Genomic DNA, 13,096 nt, shown 5'->3' with positions numbered 1-13,096 from the left:
AAAAAAAAAAAAAAAAAAAAAAAAATCAAGAATAGGTTTATTTCAACAAAGGACTGTTTCCTGACCTCTCCATCTACCCCAAATCACCAGTGCCCCTATTTTCCTTTATGAAAAAGCAACTTCTGATTCTGCACACAAACAGGTATGTATGTGGATCTTATATATAAAGTTTAGTACTGCTACAACCCTGTGCAGTTTCCCTATTTATACTTGCATGGTCTCCTATAGTCTATCTCTGTCTAGAGAGCTACTACTTTTGAGGGCCAGCTGGGTGGTTGTCTCATTTTTCTTTCTTGCTATTCTTTAAAATCAAGTTTCTGCAATCGTTAATTGATGAGCTAAAGCAAAAATTTTGAACCTCTTCCTGAAGTGAGCCTTCCCTGACACTCCTGTCATTAAATCTTTTGGACTAGTTTATTTAGGTGGTCTCCTAAACCAAACTCTTCTAGCAGAAGACTGGGAAGGGTCTTGTAGCTGAACACAGGACCACTTTACTGATTTGATACCATTTTGTTATTAGGTGTAGTAAAAATTGGGGCAGTCACTAATGCATTCGGAGCCCATGGTTTCCTAGATTAAGTATCTATTATGCTCTCTCTTTTCCTACATTGGCACTGCAAGGTCACAGAAAGCTATAGTCCTGTTGGCCTCATCTTGTCTGCTTAGCCTGAACTTTACCTTCTATCAGGAAAGTACTCTTAGAAACATCCTAACCTCCTGATCCCCTTTTTCCAGTAAATGAACCCTCGACTGAGTCTATAATTTATCTTTCCTCTATAGTGGCTGGTTGAGTCCTGTGAAAGTGTCACATAACTGCACGTTGCCATGAAAAATTGCTAGTTTTTAGTAGATCGAGTCTTTACACCACTTGTCAGGATCATTTATGATAGAGCTTTCACTGGCTGTAACAGTTATGGTAGACATCCTAATTACCAATCAGAAGTGATACATTTCATTTCTCTTTCACCTAGTAATAATAGTTGAGGCTATCCTTGTAGCCACTCAAGCATACAGTTCTTTTTATCTTATTTAATTTTCCCCCACATACTCACTTGGCTATTGATGTTCCACTCTTTTTCCACATTCCAGGTAGCAGAAGGGAGGAAGAGGGAAAGCAGGCCGCTCTTAAGGGAACCACCTGGAAGGTGCTCACATTCCCCTGGCCAGAGTTATACTCACTTGTTACACCTAGCTGCAGGGACAGCTGAGAAAGTCTACTTTAAAAACATCGAGTATTTTAAAAGTTGAAATACAAAATATATACTCAAACATGCAAAAATTAAAAATGCACAGCTGGCTGAACTTCCTTTAACAGAATGCATGTGCATGATTTACCTGTAAAAACAGCTACAACACTGGAAGCCTCCTGTTGCTCCTTCTAGGCTTGACCTTGTTCCCTGGGAATTCAGTACTCTGAGTTCTGCTTCACCTGCTTTTCATAAACAGAATCATTCATGCATTATTTGTGTCTGGATTCTTTGCCATGGTATTATATGAAAATCACCTATTCTATCTATAGACATTGATTTATCTCTGAACTTTGCTGGACAATGGAAGCTGTGAATCCCTTCATGTTTGTTATGAATATATCCACATCTGTATTTATATATTTTCTTTTCTCTGTCACATAAATGGCACATCACTCCTGCTACATTCTGTCAGAACAGTCATAGTCCCTGCCCTGATTCAGGAAGGTAGAAAAATAAAATTCAGATCATAATAGGTCATATTGTATAACAGCACTGGAGTAGGACATACTGTGTAGTCATCTTTGTGACACCTAGCTTGAGAACATGTACTGTTATTTAAAACCATAATAATCAAACACAGAACTGTGACAAATGCCATTGTTTTAAGCCATCAAATTTTTCAGTGATTTGTTATGCAGCAATGAATAACTATAACTAAGTTTATCAGTTACCTACTTTATCTTGAATGCTGCATAATGATCCACCCCAACTCTGTAGATTTCAATAAGCACTTACTATTGCTCACAAATGTACAGGACAACGGGATGGTCTTCAAAATAGCAGACAGGCCTGGCTCATTTGAGGCATCAAATTTATTGGCAGTCAGCACATGTGGCTGGAGAATAGCTTATGTAGCACAGCCTCACTTGCATACCTCTGGCATTTTGCTGGCTATCACCTGGTACAAGAGAGGTGACTGGGCCATGTGTCTCTCATCAGGCAGGCTAGACTGCCCTTATTACGGTAGCAGGGTAGAAATCTAATACCACAAGTGGAAATGTTCAAAACCATCAGAAGTCTATTCAGGGCAGGCACACTAATTTCCTTTGCATTAAATTGGCCAAAACAAGTCACAGCTCAGTCCTCCAGATTTAAGGGGTTGTTAAAGTAATTCAACCTCCTGGGTGGCAGAAGCTGCAGTCACAAGGCAAAGGCATTAAGAACAGAGAAGAATGAAAACTGGGGACAAATTGCAAAATATGTATACCAAATAAGTAAAAACCTTACTGCTTTAATAGTACTAAAAGGAAAGAAAGATTCCTATGAGGCAGACCATAATTAAATTATACTGCAAACAATCTTATCCTTATCCAAATTCACGAATGGACAGCTGCTGTAATGTATTTTAAAAGGTACCCTGGGTAAAAGATTCAGAGGCTCTCAATGATCTACACTGAGATTTAATGACTTAATCATCTTGAAGTTCTTCTAAATACCCAAATTGAACCTGTTTCATTCAGCTTTCATTGGCTTATTATGTTCCCATTTCACTTAGTTCATTTCAAAAAGCATAAGCTAATTCTTTTCACCTCAAAAGTTAACTTTAGCTGTAGGGATTCTAATGTTCCAAATACTCTAAGTATGGTAACAAATAGTAAGTGAATTCCTCTGAATCCAGTGCAAGGCAACTGAAGAAACATACAGAGTAACTAATGAGTGTTCTATTTTATATAATATAGATTATATTTAAATGTGTAAAATGACCAAAATTTGGCATCTAGGTTGGATCCTGCCACTTAAAATTTTATCTACATATATTTGATTTGATTAAACAGATATTTTCTTATTGTATATATGAGACACACTTGTATATTGAGTAGTAAGTCTATTTATGGTCAACAGCACTCTTTCCTACACTTGTAAGACCTCTAGAGAAGTTCCTTAGTTCCATATTCTGCCTTAAGTGTAAAAACTCAGCAAATATATACAAAAATTTATATATAACTGTTACATTAATTACTGCTAACCTCACGGTGTAGTAAATGTATTTGTGTTTCCAAAGTGTATAGGTCTTCAAAGATACAAACCTAAAAATCATTTTATATACTGGTGAGTTCCTGACTAAAGTTGTTTATGGTGATAAAATCTTTTATAATTGTTATAGGACTATTTATAACAGTATGTGATTTATGGTTGCTAAGTGACCTCCCCAGACTTTTTCAGCCCTATGTAAGTTCCTTACATGGATCACAGGTCCCTAGATATAAAGATCATTAGGGTAAACTCTTGAATAAAAGTCCAACTGTTTTGTACAAAAAAAGAAAGAAAAATGAAGTAAATCGGACAACTCAGAGGTCAACAAGAGGATTTTAATGAATAATTCTGGCATGTGTTTTTGCAGATATATCTATAAGTATAATACATAAAAATGAAAAACATTCTTTCTCCCCATAAATACTTATTAAAACAGATATGACTAACTTTAACATGACAGGTATTTTGAGCTTAAAAACTAAGAAACTAAGAAATTTTTGTCCAGTTCATCTTGAGACACATTGTATTTATTATTCTAATATTGGATATACCCTCTTGACACTTGCTTTATTATTGTTGTTTGCCTTTTTAAAGTTTTCCTAGGAGAAAGAAGAAAGAAAGAAAAAAATACAAGAAAAAATATGTTCAGATTACCCATCATTATTGAACAGTACTTAGGAATAACATGTTTGTAAAACAGCTCAATTTTGAAAAGCACTAAAAAAATGGTAAAGTGCTATTATTCTTATTTTCAGGATCTCCTTTTAATGAAAAATGAAGATAGGAAAATAAATTTATCTTGGTATTGGTGGGCTAAGATACATCAGTACTTTTAACAAATTCAACATACTAGCGGGTCTGCTCTAAAGAGGACAATACGAATATGTCACATGAAGTTGAAAACCAGCTTTAGGAGATGTACATTCATTCTGGTATATTTAATTCCTCTTTTAGGTTTTTACCAGAACATCTCTGATTTCACAGATAAACAATGACCAATGATTACTTTCCTAATAGATATAAAATGTTTACCTTTTTGACAGCTTCAGTGTTAACTACAAAAAAAAAGTCATAAGAATCTGATTCCAGGTGCTCCATCACATGTAATCATAGTAATATCTATCAGGATTTCTTAAAAGGAGCGATATTGGTATTGTTGGGGAAATAATTTTTAGTTGTGTAAGATTATCCCAGTCACTACAGAACATTTGGCCTTCCTGGCCCAATCATTAAAAACAGCAGTTTTCAAGTTCACTATGACAACCAAAAACTATACCCATACACTTCCAACTGCCTTTTGGAACTTGATGGCTCAAAATTTTTATCTATTAACTTCACAACTTCCACAGAAAGTAACTGCTTCACTACCTTCAGTAACAGTGACTAAAGAATGTATTTTTAAAAACTGTTGTTAAATGTTATTTTGGGAAGATAAGCTGATTCCTTCAAATTCAAGGGGATTTGAAAAGATTATATACAAAAAGTCCAATACTTATTTATAACCAATACACAATACATTTACAGGAAAATGTTTACATTCTATTGACATATCTCATGCCATTTATCTTTGGTATAAAAATATGTTCATATATTACAATAAAAAATATGTCCAGGTTCTTGATAAGTTCTATCACATTGATGCTCCTGGAAACTGCTGCTGTCTTTGCTCTAAAACTTGCTGGTTTAGTAGTTGCTGCTGTTTTTGTAAAAACTGCACTACTTCAGGACTTCTTAGCAAGGACTTAAAGAGAAAAAAACAAAAATTATTAACAGCTTTGTTATGTGATTAGACTATATTTCTCCTATGGAATCACTCTGATGTGTCCGTACACAAGATACAATGTCCTTACAAAATAAAACATGCTGCCGGGGATTTAGCTCAGTGGTTCTGCTGCCTGCCTTGCAAACACAAGGACCGGAGTTCGATCCCCAGTACTAAAAAAACAAATAAATACATTTTAAAAAATGCCTTACTGTAATTAATAATCAAAAAATAAAATGTGATGCCATATATCACAATGCTAAAATTTAAAAATAATGTTTGAAGCCAGATGTCATTGGTGATTCAGCACACCAAGGAAATGCTTTCCAAGCTATGTTAGCAAATATAGTCCCTTGCGACATGTAAGAACACACAAGTGAATACTGAACAAGGATTACAGCAAGGTAAAAAGGGTTCAGATATGAAAGTAAGAGTTAAATGTAAAGTTGAGCTGTAGATATATAAAATCCAGAACTGGAATTCAAGTTTATCCTATTAGTCTAACCCTTCATGAAGAAATTAAGAAATACATAATTATGTACACATGTATAAGTATGCATACACATACAAAAATAAAATTACTATTAGCAATTACTGAAATTTCAGAAAAAATTTAAGTTCTCTAAAATAACCAGTATTTTTTTTGTATGCTTACCATTTTAAAATACAGATCACATCATATAATAAATATAATAGACTATGGTTAATATTTTTACTATAATAAGATACTTGTATAAATTCATAACAAAAACTTTGGTCTCAATAAGTTCAAAAAGATAAACCAAATAAGATGGAAAATTAATATTATTGATTAAAATTTATTATGTACTTTATTATTTTATAGCACATTTTCTATATATTAAATAGTTTTGTTTCAAAATTATTTACATAGATTGTCCAATGTCCTCTTAAGTAGATTCAAAATAATCTAATTAACTGTAATGAGATTACTGGACATTTAGGTTGCTTCAATTATTTTTTATTATTTCTAATCAATATCCTTACACTTTATTCATATTTAGAATTTATTTTCTAAATATGGATGTTTTCAGGTTTGATTTCTAAGTCATGCTGTCTAACTACCTTGTAAAAGTGTCATGCCAACACAGGATGCCGTTAAAAGAAGTACCCATTTTATGGAATTCTCAACATAACTGTATGAAACTTTTAAAATATTTTTTGCTTGTTGTTTACTGTGTCATTTTTATTAATATTGAATATCTTTTGATGTCATTTAATGGTAATTTTTCTACATTTTTTCTATTTATATATTTTGTAATGTATTGAGGCCAAATTTTTTTCCTCATAAAGTCATATGAAATGTTCTACCCAGCACGGTGGTATGCAGCTACAGGCCCAGCTACTTAGGAGGCTTAGGCAGGAGGATCATCTGAACCTGCACCCAGGTTAAGACCAGCCTGAGCAATGCAGCAAAGGCTCCCTTGGTAAAATGAATGAAGGAATGAATCAGTGCTTTACACAATAAATATTTCAGTCATTTAACCACTGCTTTTTATATTTGTTCAATTATTTTTCCTATATTATTTTGCATTTTGATTTTCAGCATCATTTTTGGCCACTGCATTCATTCATTGTTATGCAGTGAAATTTATGCTCTTTTCTTTGTAACTCTTTTAAGCTAGAAAATCTCTTTCCAGATTTTTTGAGACAAAGCCTCAGTTCAATTTTTTTTTTTTTGGTACTAGGGATTGAACTTAGGACCTTGTGCTTGCCAGGCAGGTGTGTTGCCACTAAGCTAAATCAATCCGCAGTTCGATTTAAAAAAATTTTAAGACTACTATGAATTTATTCTGATGACTACTGAATATGTGATGAAATAAATTCTTTTATGTCCTCAAATTACTATCCAATTATTCCAGTTAGTGAATAATGTCTCCTTTTCTAACTCCTCTATGTCTTCTATTGAATTTATAGTACAGATTAACTCTTGGTCTAATCATACTTCTACAGCATTAAACACTATTCCACAAACCTCAGAATTCAGTATAAGAAGTCTGTTTTAAAATGCCAGCTTGCTCAGATAATCAAAGTTTGGTCAGTGAAGAACAGGACTAAAAGTGTTCCTGCTCCTGCAGTCTTGGAAGAGTGCCTGTGAGGTTCTAGTATGTACTGTCAAAAAGGCACACTTCAATTCTGATGGTTAGCAATTTTTTAAATCTTAAAAATCAAAAGATTTATCTATAACAATTTTCATTAACAGATTCATAACTACAAGCAGACAACTTACCAGTCTTTTCTGATTTAACACTTGTTCTAAAAGAGTAGGCCTTGCAGGACGATCCCCAAAAGATCCTGTTTTTTGTTTGACCATGGAAAGAATGTTATCTGTACTTTCCTGGAATAAATGATAAAACAAAATGAGACTAATAGTTAACACAACATAATAATCCACAACAATGGGCATTTCAGGGATCCAATAAATAGGCCTTTGCTTTTATTCCTTTTGTCCAATGCCTGTAAAATTTTGGGAGAGGCCCTTGCTAAGTCCTAAGTGAAGGGCAGGCAGTTCATTTTATATATTCGTCCTCATTCCCGCTCTCTCCAGGATTTCCAATTTGGATTCTTCAGTCTCTTGAAGGGTCTCAAATTAATAGTGGAGCAAAAGTGATGCGAGGAGAGTGAAGGTTTCCTGGTGAGCTATTCTTAGTATTATAAAAAATGCCAAGCAGGATTAAACATTCTCCTCATATACAACTATCTAGACCAAAATAGTCTGCCTGCTTTTGCATGAAATATATAAATTTAGAGATAATCTGTATATTGTTAACAGTGCTCTGTTAGTTTTTTGCCCAATTCATAACCAAAAGGGGGAGCAGTAAAGTACTGCTTAAAGAAGCAAGTGATTAAAAAGCTTTCAGAATTCAGAAGTCACTAGGAGAAAAATTATAAACTAGTTTGAAAAGGCTAAAAAGCACTGGTAGAATATTCAGTCACTATTATAGATAAATCAGGGTAAGCCCTAAAATACTACTACTACTCTTAGATATTAAAATTTAAATAAAATCAGCAGCACTTACTACTAAATATGTAATTCAAGTTACATAAAGAATCAATTTTTAGTACTTAACAATTTTCCTGGAATAACAGTTGCTTCATATAGCACAGTTCTTAGATACACAGTTTAGATTATTATACATGTTTATGCCCTATTTAACTTTGGTTTGTATTAGAAATAATTTTTGTTTTTGAGACACGGTCAGCCTGGCCTTGAACTAGTTAACTTAAACGTTCTAACTCTACTAAAACCAGGATACAGTACTGACAATATCCAAAAATTTTCACTAAACAAAAAAGTATAAAATGTTTTACCATAAATTTACCATGAATTTAATCTTTAGTTATTCTTTATTTGGGATTTTATCTGATTTTTCTTCTTGGCCTCTCTCCTGGCCTTTAGGCTGTATAGAAAATATCTCTACTTCTTTCCCTATGAGGTTTTGCAACCTGTTACAAAAGTGCTCTCTATCCCTAAATTATTTGGCTCCAAACTGTAAATATTCAAAGATATTCTAATAACTACAGAAAACAAAAAGTTCCATCCTCTTTCCCCACACAGTTAACTTTATGAGATTGTTTCACTTTATGTGCACAATAAATGGAATGCTGGAATTGGCCTGAAGGCGGAACACCCTCCATCCTCACAACCACAGACAAAGCATTTCACAGATTTAGAATGTTTATACCACAAAACCACAACAGCACTTGGTAGAAATAACCATTCAGTCATCTAGCCCAAACTTCTGCAAGTGATGGAATTCCCTTTTTGAAAATATTTCAAAATTTTTGTCCAAAGGAGTTTACCATTTGGTTCTGAATAATTCTAACCTTAAGACAACTTTTAATGACCTTGAGCTGAAATGTATCCTTGTGATGAATCTAGTTACTGTAGAACTATGCAAAATAAAATCTGCTTCTCCCAAAAGGTAGCTTTTTAGCTAATGAGAATGATTCCAGTCCATACAAGTGAATTATCTCTAGTTGCTTCATATAGCACAGTTCTTACATACACAGTTTAGATTATTATACATATCTATGCCTTATTTAACCTTGGTTTGTATTAGAAATACTTTTTGTTTTTGAGACATGGTCAGACTGGCCTTGAACTTGGCCTCAGCCTTAAACTCATGGTGATTCTCCTGCCTTAGCCTCCCAAGTGCTGGGATTACAGGCATGTACCACCACGCCTGGCAGAAATACTGATTTTAAATGCCTCAATTTCTAATTTTGCTGTTGCTCACCCTCAATGGCAGAAGACCCACCCCAGCACCCCACCTATCCATTTTATAATGATCTCTTATAGTCTCTAAGTCTACAGGCTGTCAACTTTAATCTTCCCTACTAGAGTAGGATCCCTTAGAAAACTTCACTTAAAACATTCCAAGCCCAAATCCCACAGCCATGCAGTCAATATTATACAAAAATTGGCTTCAATATCTTTCCAAATTTACCTTTCATGAATTTTCTTTTTCTTCAATAAATTTTTATTAGTAGTATATGTTTGCAATACATAATAATTACATTCATATATGTATTACATTTGTTCATTTTTACTTCTCATCTCCCCTCCTCTCTCCATTTTTCATGATTTTCCACACAACTATCCCAATTAGCTACAAGAATGGTCAACCTGCTCTCTTGCCAAAAGCATCTTCTACTTCCTTTTCTTTACGGAAGTGCATTACTCTTATATCCACCAGAGTTCTAAGGAAGCTTTATAATATGGGAATAAAAGGAAGGAAGCTCCAGAATCAGCTTGCTTGTGTTTGAGTACTTGCTGGCTGCATGACCTAGGCCAACTTGCTCTTTCTAAGCCTCAATTTTTACCTAAGTAAAACACAGGGTTCTCACTGCTGAAGGATTGTGAGACTCAAGTTGTAGCCTAGCAACTAAAAAACTTAGCCATCCTTTCTCACTTATACTAAATTACATTTCCACTGAAAAGCCTTTCCAGTGTATCTTTTCAATGTATCTATTATTCTTCCTTAAACCATTAGAACAACACTACATGGTCACCCTTAGAATATATTACATGGCACTTTACACTGCATTCAAAAAAGATCAAAACTCATAGCTCCTCTGCCTCAGGAAAAATGTCCCACAATAACTGCCTGGAAAATTGTCCCACAATAAAACAAATGGTATAATAGGCTGTTACTGCTTCCTTAAAAAAATCACAAATTGCTTATAATGGGAAATTAGAAGATTATTTTTAGGGTATGGATAGGGAGATGCTAATTCAGTATTTATTTGTCCTTTATTCAATTTCCTCAAACTATGGACATAAACGCTTGGTAGTTAAAAAAATAACCACTAATATTTTTTCATTAAAAAGAAGTATTTTCTCTCTGTAAAGAATTCTAAAGTGGATGGGGCACCTAAGGAACAAACCTGATCACTTTCACTTTCATTCTGTACTAAGTAAAATGCTTATTTCCTAAATCCTTGTAGTTGAAGACTTGGTAAAATATTTACAAGGATATAGATTGATGGAGGTTTTCATCTAAGATCTAGAGTCCCTTAACCCTATGAGACTGTATAGAAAATCAAACACCTGTATATGTACATTGTAGGGGAAAAAGTCTTCATTAGGAAAAGGAAATGACTGTCAAAGTAATCGTTTTATCCCTAGACAGGTGCTGAGCATAATATCAAGAGACAAAATTTTGAATGCTATAATCTTCAATGTTGAAATCTCAAGATATCAAAATCCCTAAAATCCAAGATCTCTAATGTCAAATTCCCAAAAATTAAAATCCCCAAAGCTAAAATCCTGAAAACTGTAATAGAAAAGAAGAGCACCAGGTGTGAAACTATTCCAACAGAGTCACTGCCTGGAAAAAAAAAATGTGCAGGGTCCTGAGTTCAATCCCTGGTACCCAAATAAATAAATAAATAAAATATTTTAAAACGCAAGACTTCAAAATAGTTGTGATTCAGAAAGTCAGCCAGCCTTCATGGTCTACCTCTGTGAAATCACCCATAATCTGTCTCCATACACAGTTCATATATCGGACTTGTTTTTTCTGTTTTCATTATTTTTAAATTGTATTGTTTTACCTCTGCACCATTTCCAATACTAGAGATATAAACTATGTTAAGACTTTTAGAAAGTTCTAATCATTTTATCCTTTTGCAAATTTTACTCCATGAAAATACATTATCATAAGAATTAAGTATTGTGTATGTATATAAAACATTGAAACTTTTTTAATAAATGAAGAGAACCTTTAGGTATATCTGCATTTGTGAAACACAAAATTTCCCAAGATCTTGGTCAGCTCTTTGGCCAACTACATACTCAATGTATGGAGACTTTGATTATCATTCACAGTATTTCAGATGACATTAGTCATAAAGCTGGGTGCATCCTACCAACCATAGTTATATGCATTTATGCATTCTGCATTTTACCTATTTCTTCATGACTATGGTTCATGTGTTCCTATGTTTACTTGTCCAACTGTTGATAGCATACTGGTACATATGCTTTCAAAAATAATGTATGTTATTGGCCATTTTAATGTACAAAGTGACCTACGAAGTATTCTGTTTTTACATGCTTATCAAATCTTTTAAAAATACAATTATCTTATATAGAATTTTTTAAAGTTTTTCTAGAATTATATTCTTGAGATTTTGTTTTTCAAGGTTTTAGAGGGATTTTGGCCTTTCAAGGATCTCAACATTTGGGATTATAACCCAAACCCTAATGAGAAACCAATCATTTTTTAACCCATGTGAACTGTCATGTGTTGATGACTGTAGATTTTAGAGATATGTAAGATATATGTGTAAACAATTACAATGTCTAAAATTTCAGTAATGGCAGAGCTGTTCAGGTTCATGACATTTATGACTTAGAATACATCATGAAACAGTTTTCACTTTTACACATTATTTTCTGACTCACTTTAAATTTAATTATTCTCTGTACTGAGATTAGCTTTTAATTAAAAGGAAATACGAGATGAAATATCTGCATATCTGTAGCAAACCTGAAGTATACTACTACTAATAATTACAATAATGGCTAGGTTTATTAACTTGAACTACGATGGACAGTATGAACACTTACTTGGGAATATCTCACACATTTACAGCAACAATAGCTAGGTATTATTTTTAATGCCAAGAGGAAGTTAAAACTTACAGGTTAATAATCTGTTCAAGGCCACAAAGCCAGCAAACGACAAGTGGGGATTTCAAGTCACATTTTTAACTCCAGAGCCCTGACTTTGGACTCCAAAACAGTTCCAATAAAAACAACATAAATATCTGAGATTTACAACCTATTAACATTAAATCTTTTTCTCAGTAAGAAAAGGAGTAGCCATAATTGGGTACTAAGAACAGGGACACTGAGAACAACATGTAAGTACAGGAATACTAAGAATCACGAAAGTACTGAGAACAGTGTTCTAAGTTCAGGGTCCTAAGTGCAGAAACATCGCAAAAAGAGTATTAAGAACAGGGATAGTGAGAACACAGTACTGAATAGAGGCGACTACCTTCTCTAACCCAATTTACTCTAGGGCTCAAAGTCTGCTTGCTCCTTCAGAAATAAGTCAGATCAATCATTTATTATCAGCCGTTCCAGTCCATATCCCAGATCTTTGAAAAGACAACTGTTGTTGATGTGTCACGATTTTCACTGAAATTTATTCACTTATCACAAGGGTGCAACAGACTTGTTAAGGCTTTGCAGGCGTTCCCATAAATCCTAATTTACAGCAGGCACGCCCTCTTAGCACGAGAACCTAGCACTTTTGGGAACAGGTGGGATGGCCCTGGAAATAAGGTTTGCAGCAAGAGCGAGTCTTCCACCTCCCACTCCAAACGACCCTGGCGAGGTGCAATACCTCCAGTTTGACGTTTCCCGCGCTCCCAACGGATGCGGCCCCACCGCAGTTCAGGGCCTGGTCGCTCTTCTTCTTCTTGTACTTGTCCTTGTACATCTTGTTGCGGTGTTTCTTGCACATCCACGGCTTGCGCTGTTTGGCGACTTGGCTCGTGGTCTCGCTGCAGCCCTCGTAGGTGCAGGTCTTGCTCACGCAGACCCCGCCGCTGCCCCGCCTCCGGGGTCCCCCGC

General features: G+C 34.4%; 1 protein-coding gene across 1 annotated transcript in view; it reads right to left on the bottom strand.

Annotated features, from left to right (window-relative positions):
• Positions 1–3,836: 3,836 nt before the first annotated feature.
• Positions 3,837–13,096, bottom strand: part of Rfxap (regulatory factor X associated protein) — a 14,660-nt gene continuing 5,400 nt past the window's right edge. The window contains exons 3-5 of the mRNA XM_033759944.1: positions 12,867–13,094; positions 7,235–7,342; positions 3,837–4,965 (exon numbers count right to left, since the gene is read on the bottom strand). Coding sequence (XP_033615835.1) covers positions 4,855–4,965; positions 7,235–7,342; positions 12,867–13,094 — 447 coding nt within the window. The 3' untranslated portion in view covers positions 3,837–4,854. The remainder of the gene's footprint in view (positions 4,966–7,234; positions 7,343–12,866; positions 13,095–13,096) is intronic.

This window comes from Fukomys damarensis, unplaced genomic scaffold (genome assembly GCF_012274545.1).
Source record: "Fukomys damarensis isolate Sample0158 unplaced genomic scaffold, DMR_v1.0_HiC HiC_scaffold_38, whole genome shotgun sequence".
NCBI lineage: Eukaryota > Metazoa > Chordata > Mammalia > Rodentia > Bathyergidae > Fukomys > Fukomys damarensis.
This window is presented reverse-complemented; position numbering and strand designations above follow the sequence as displayed.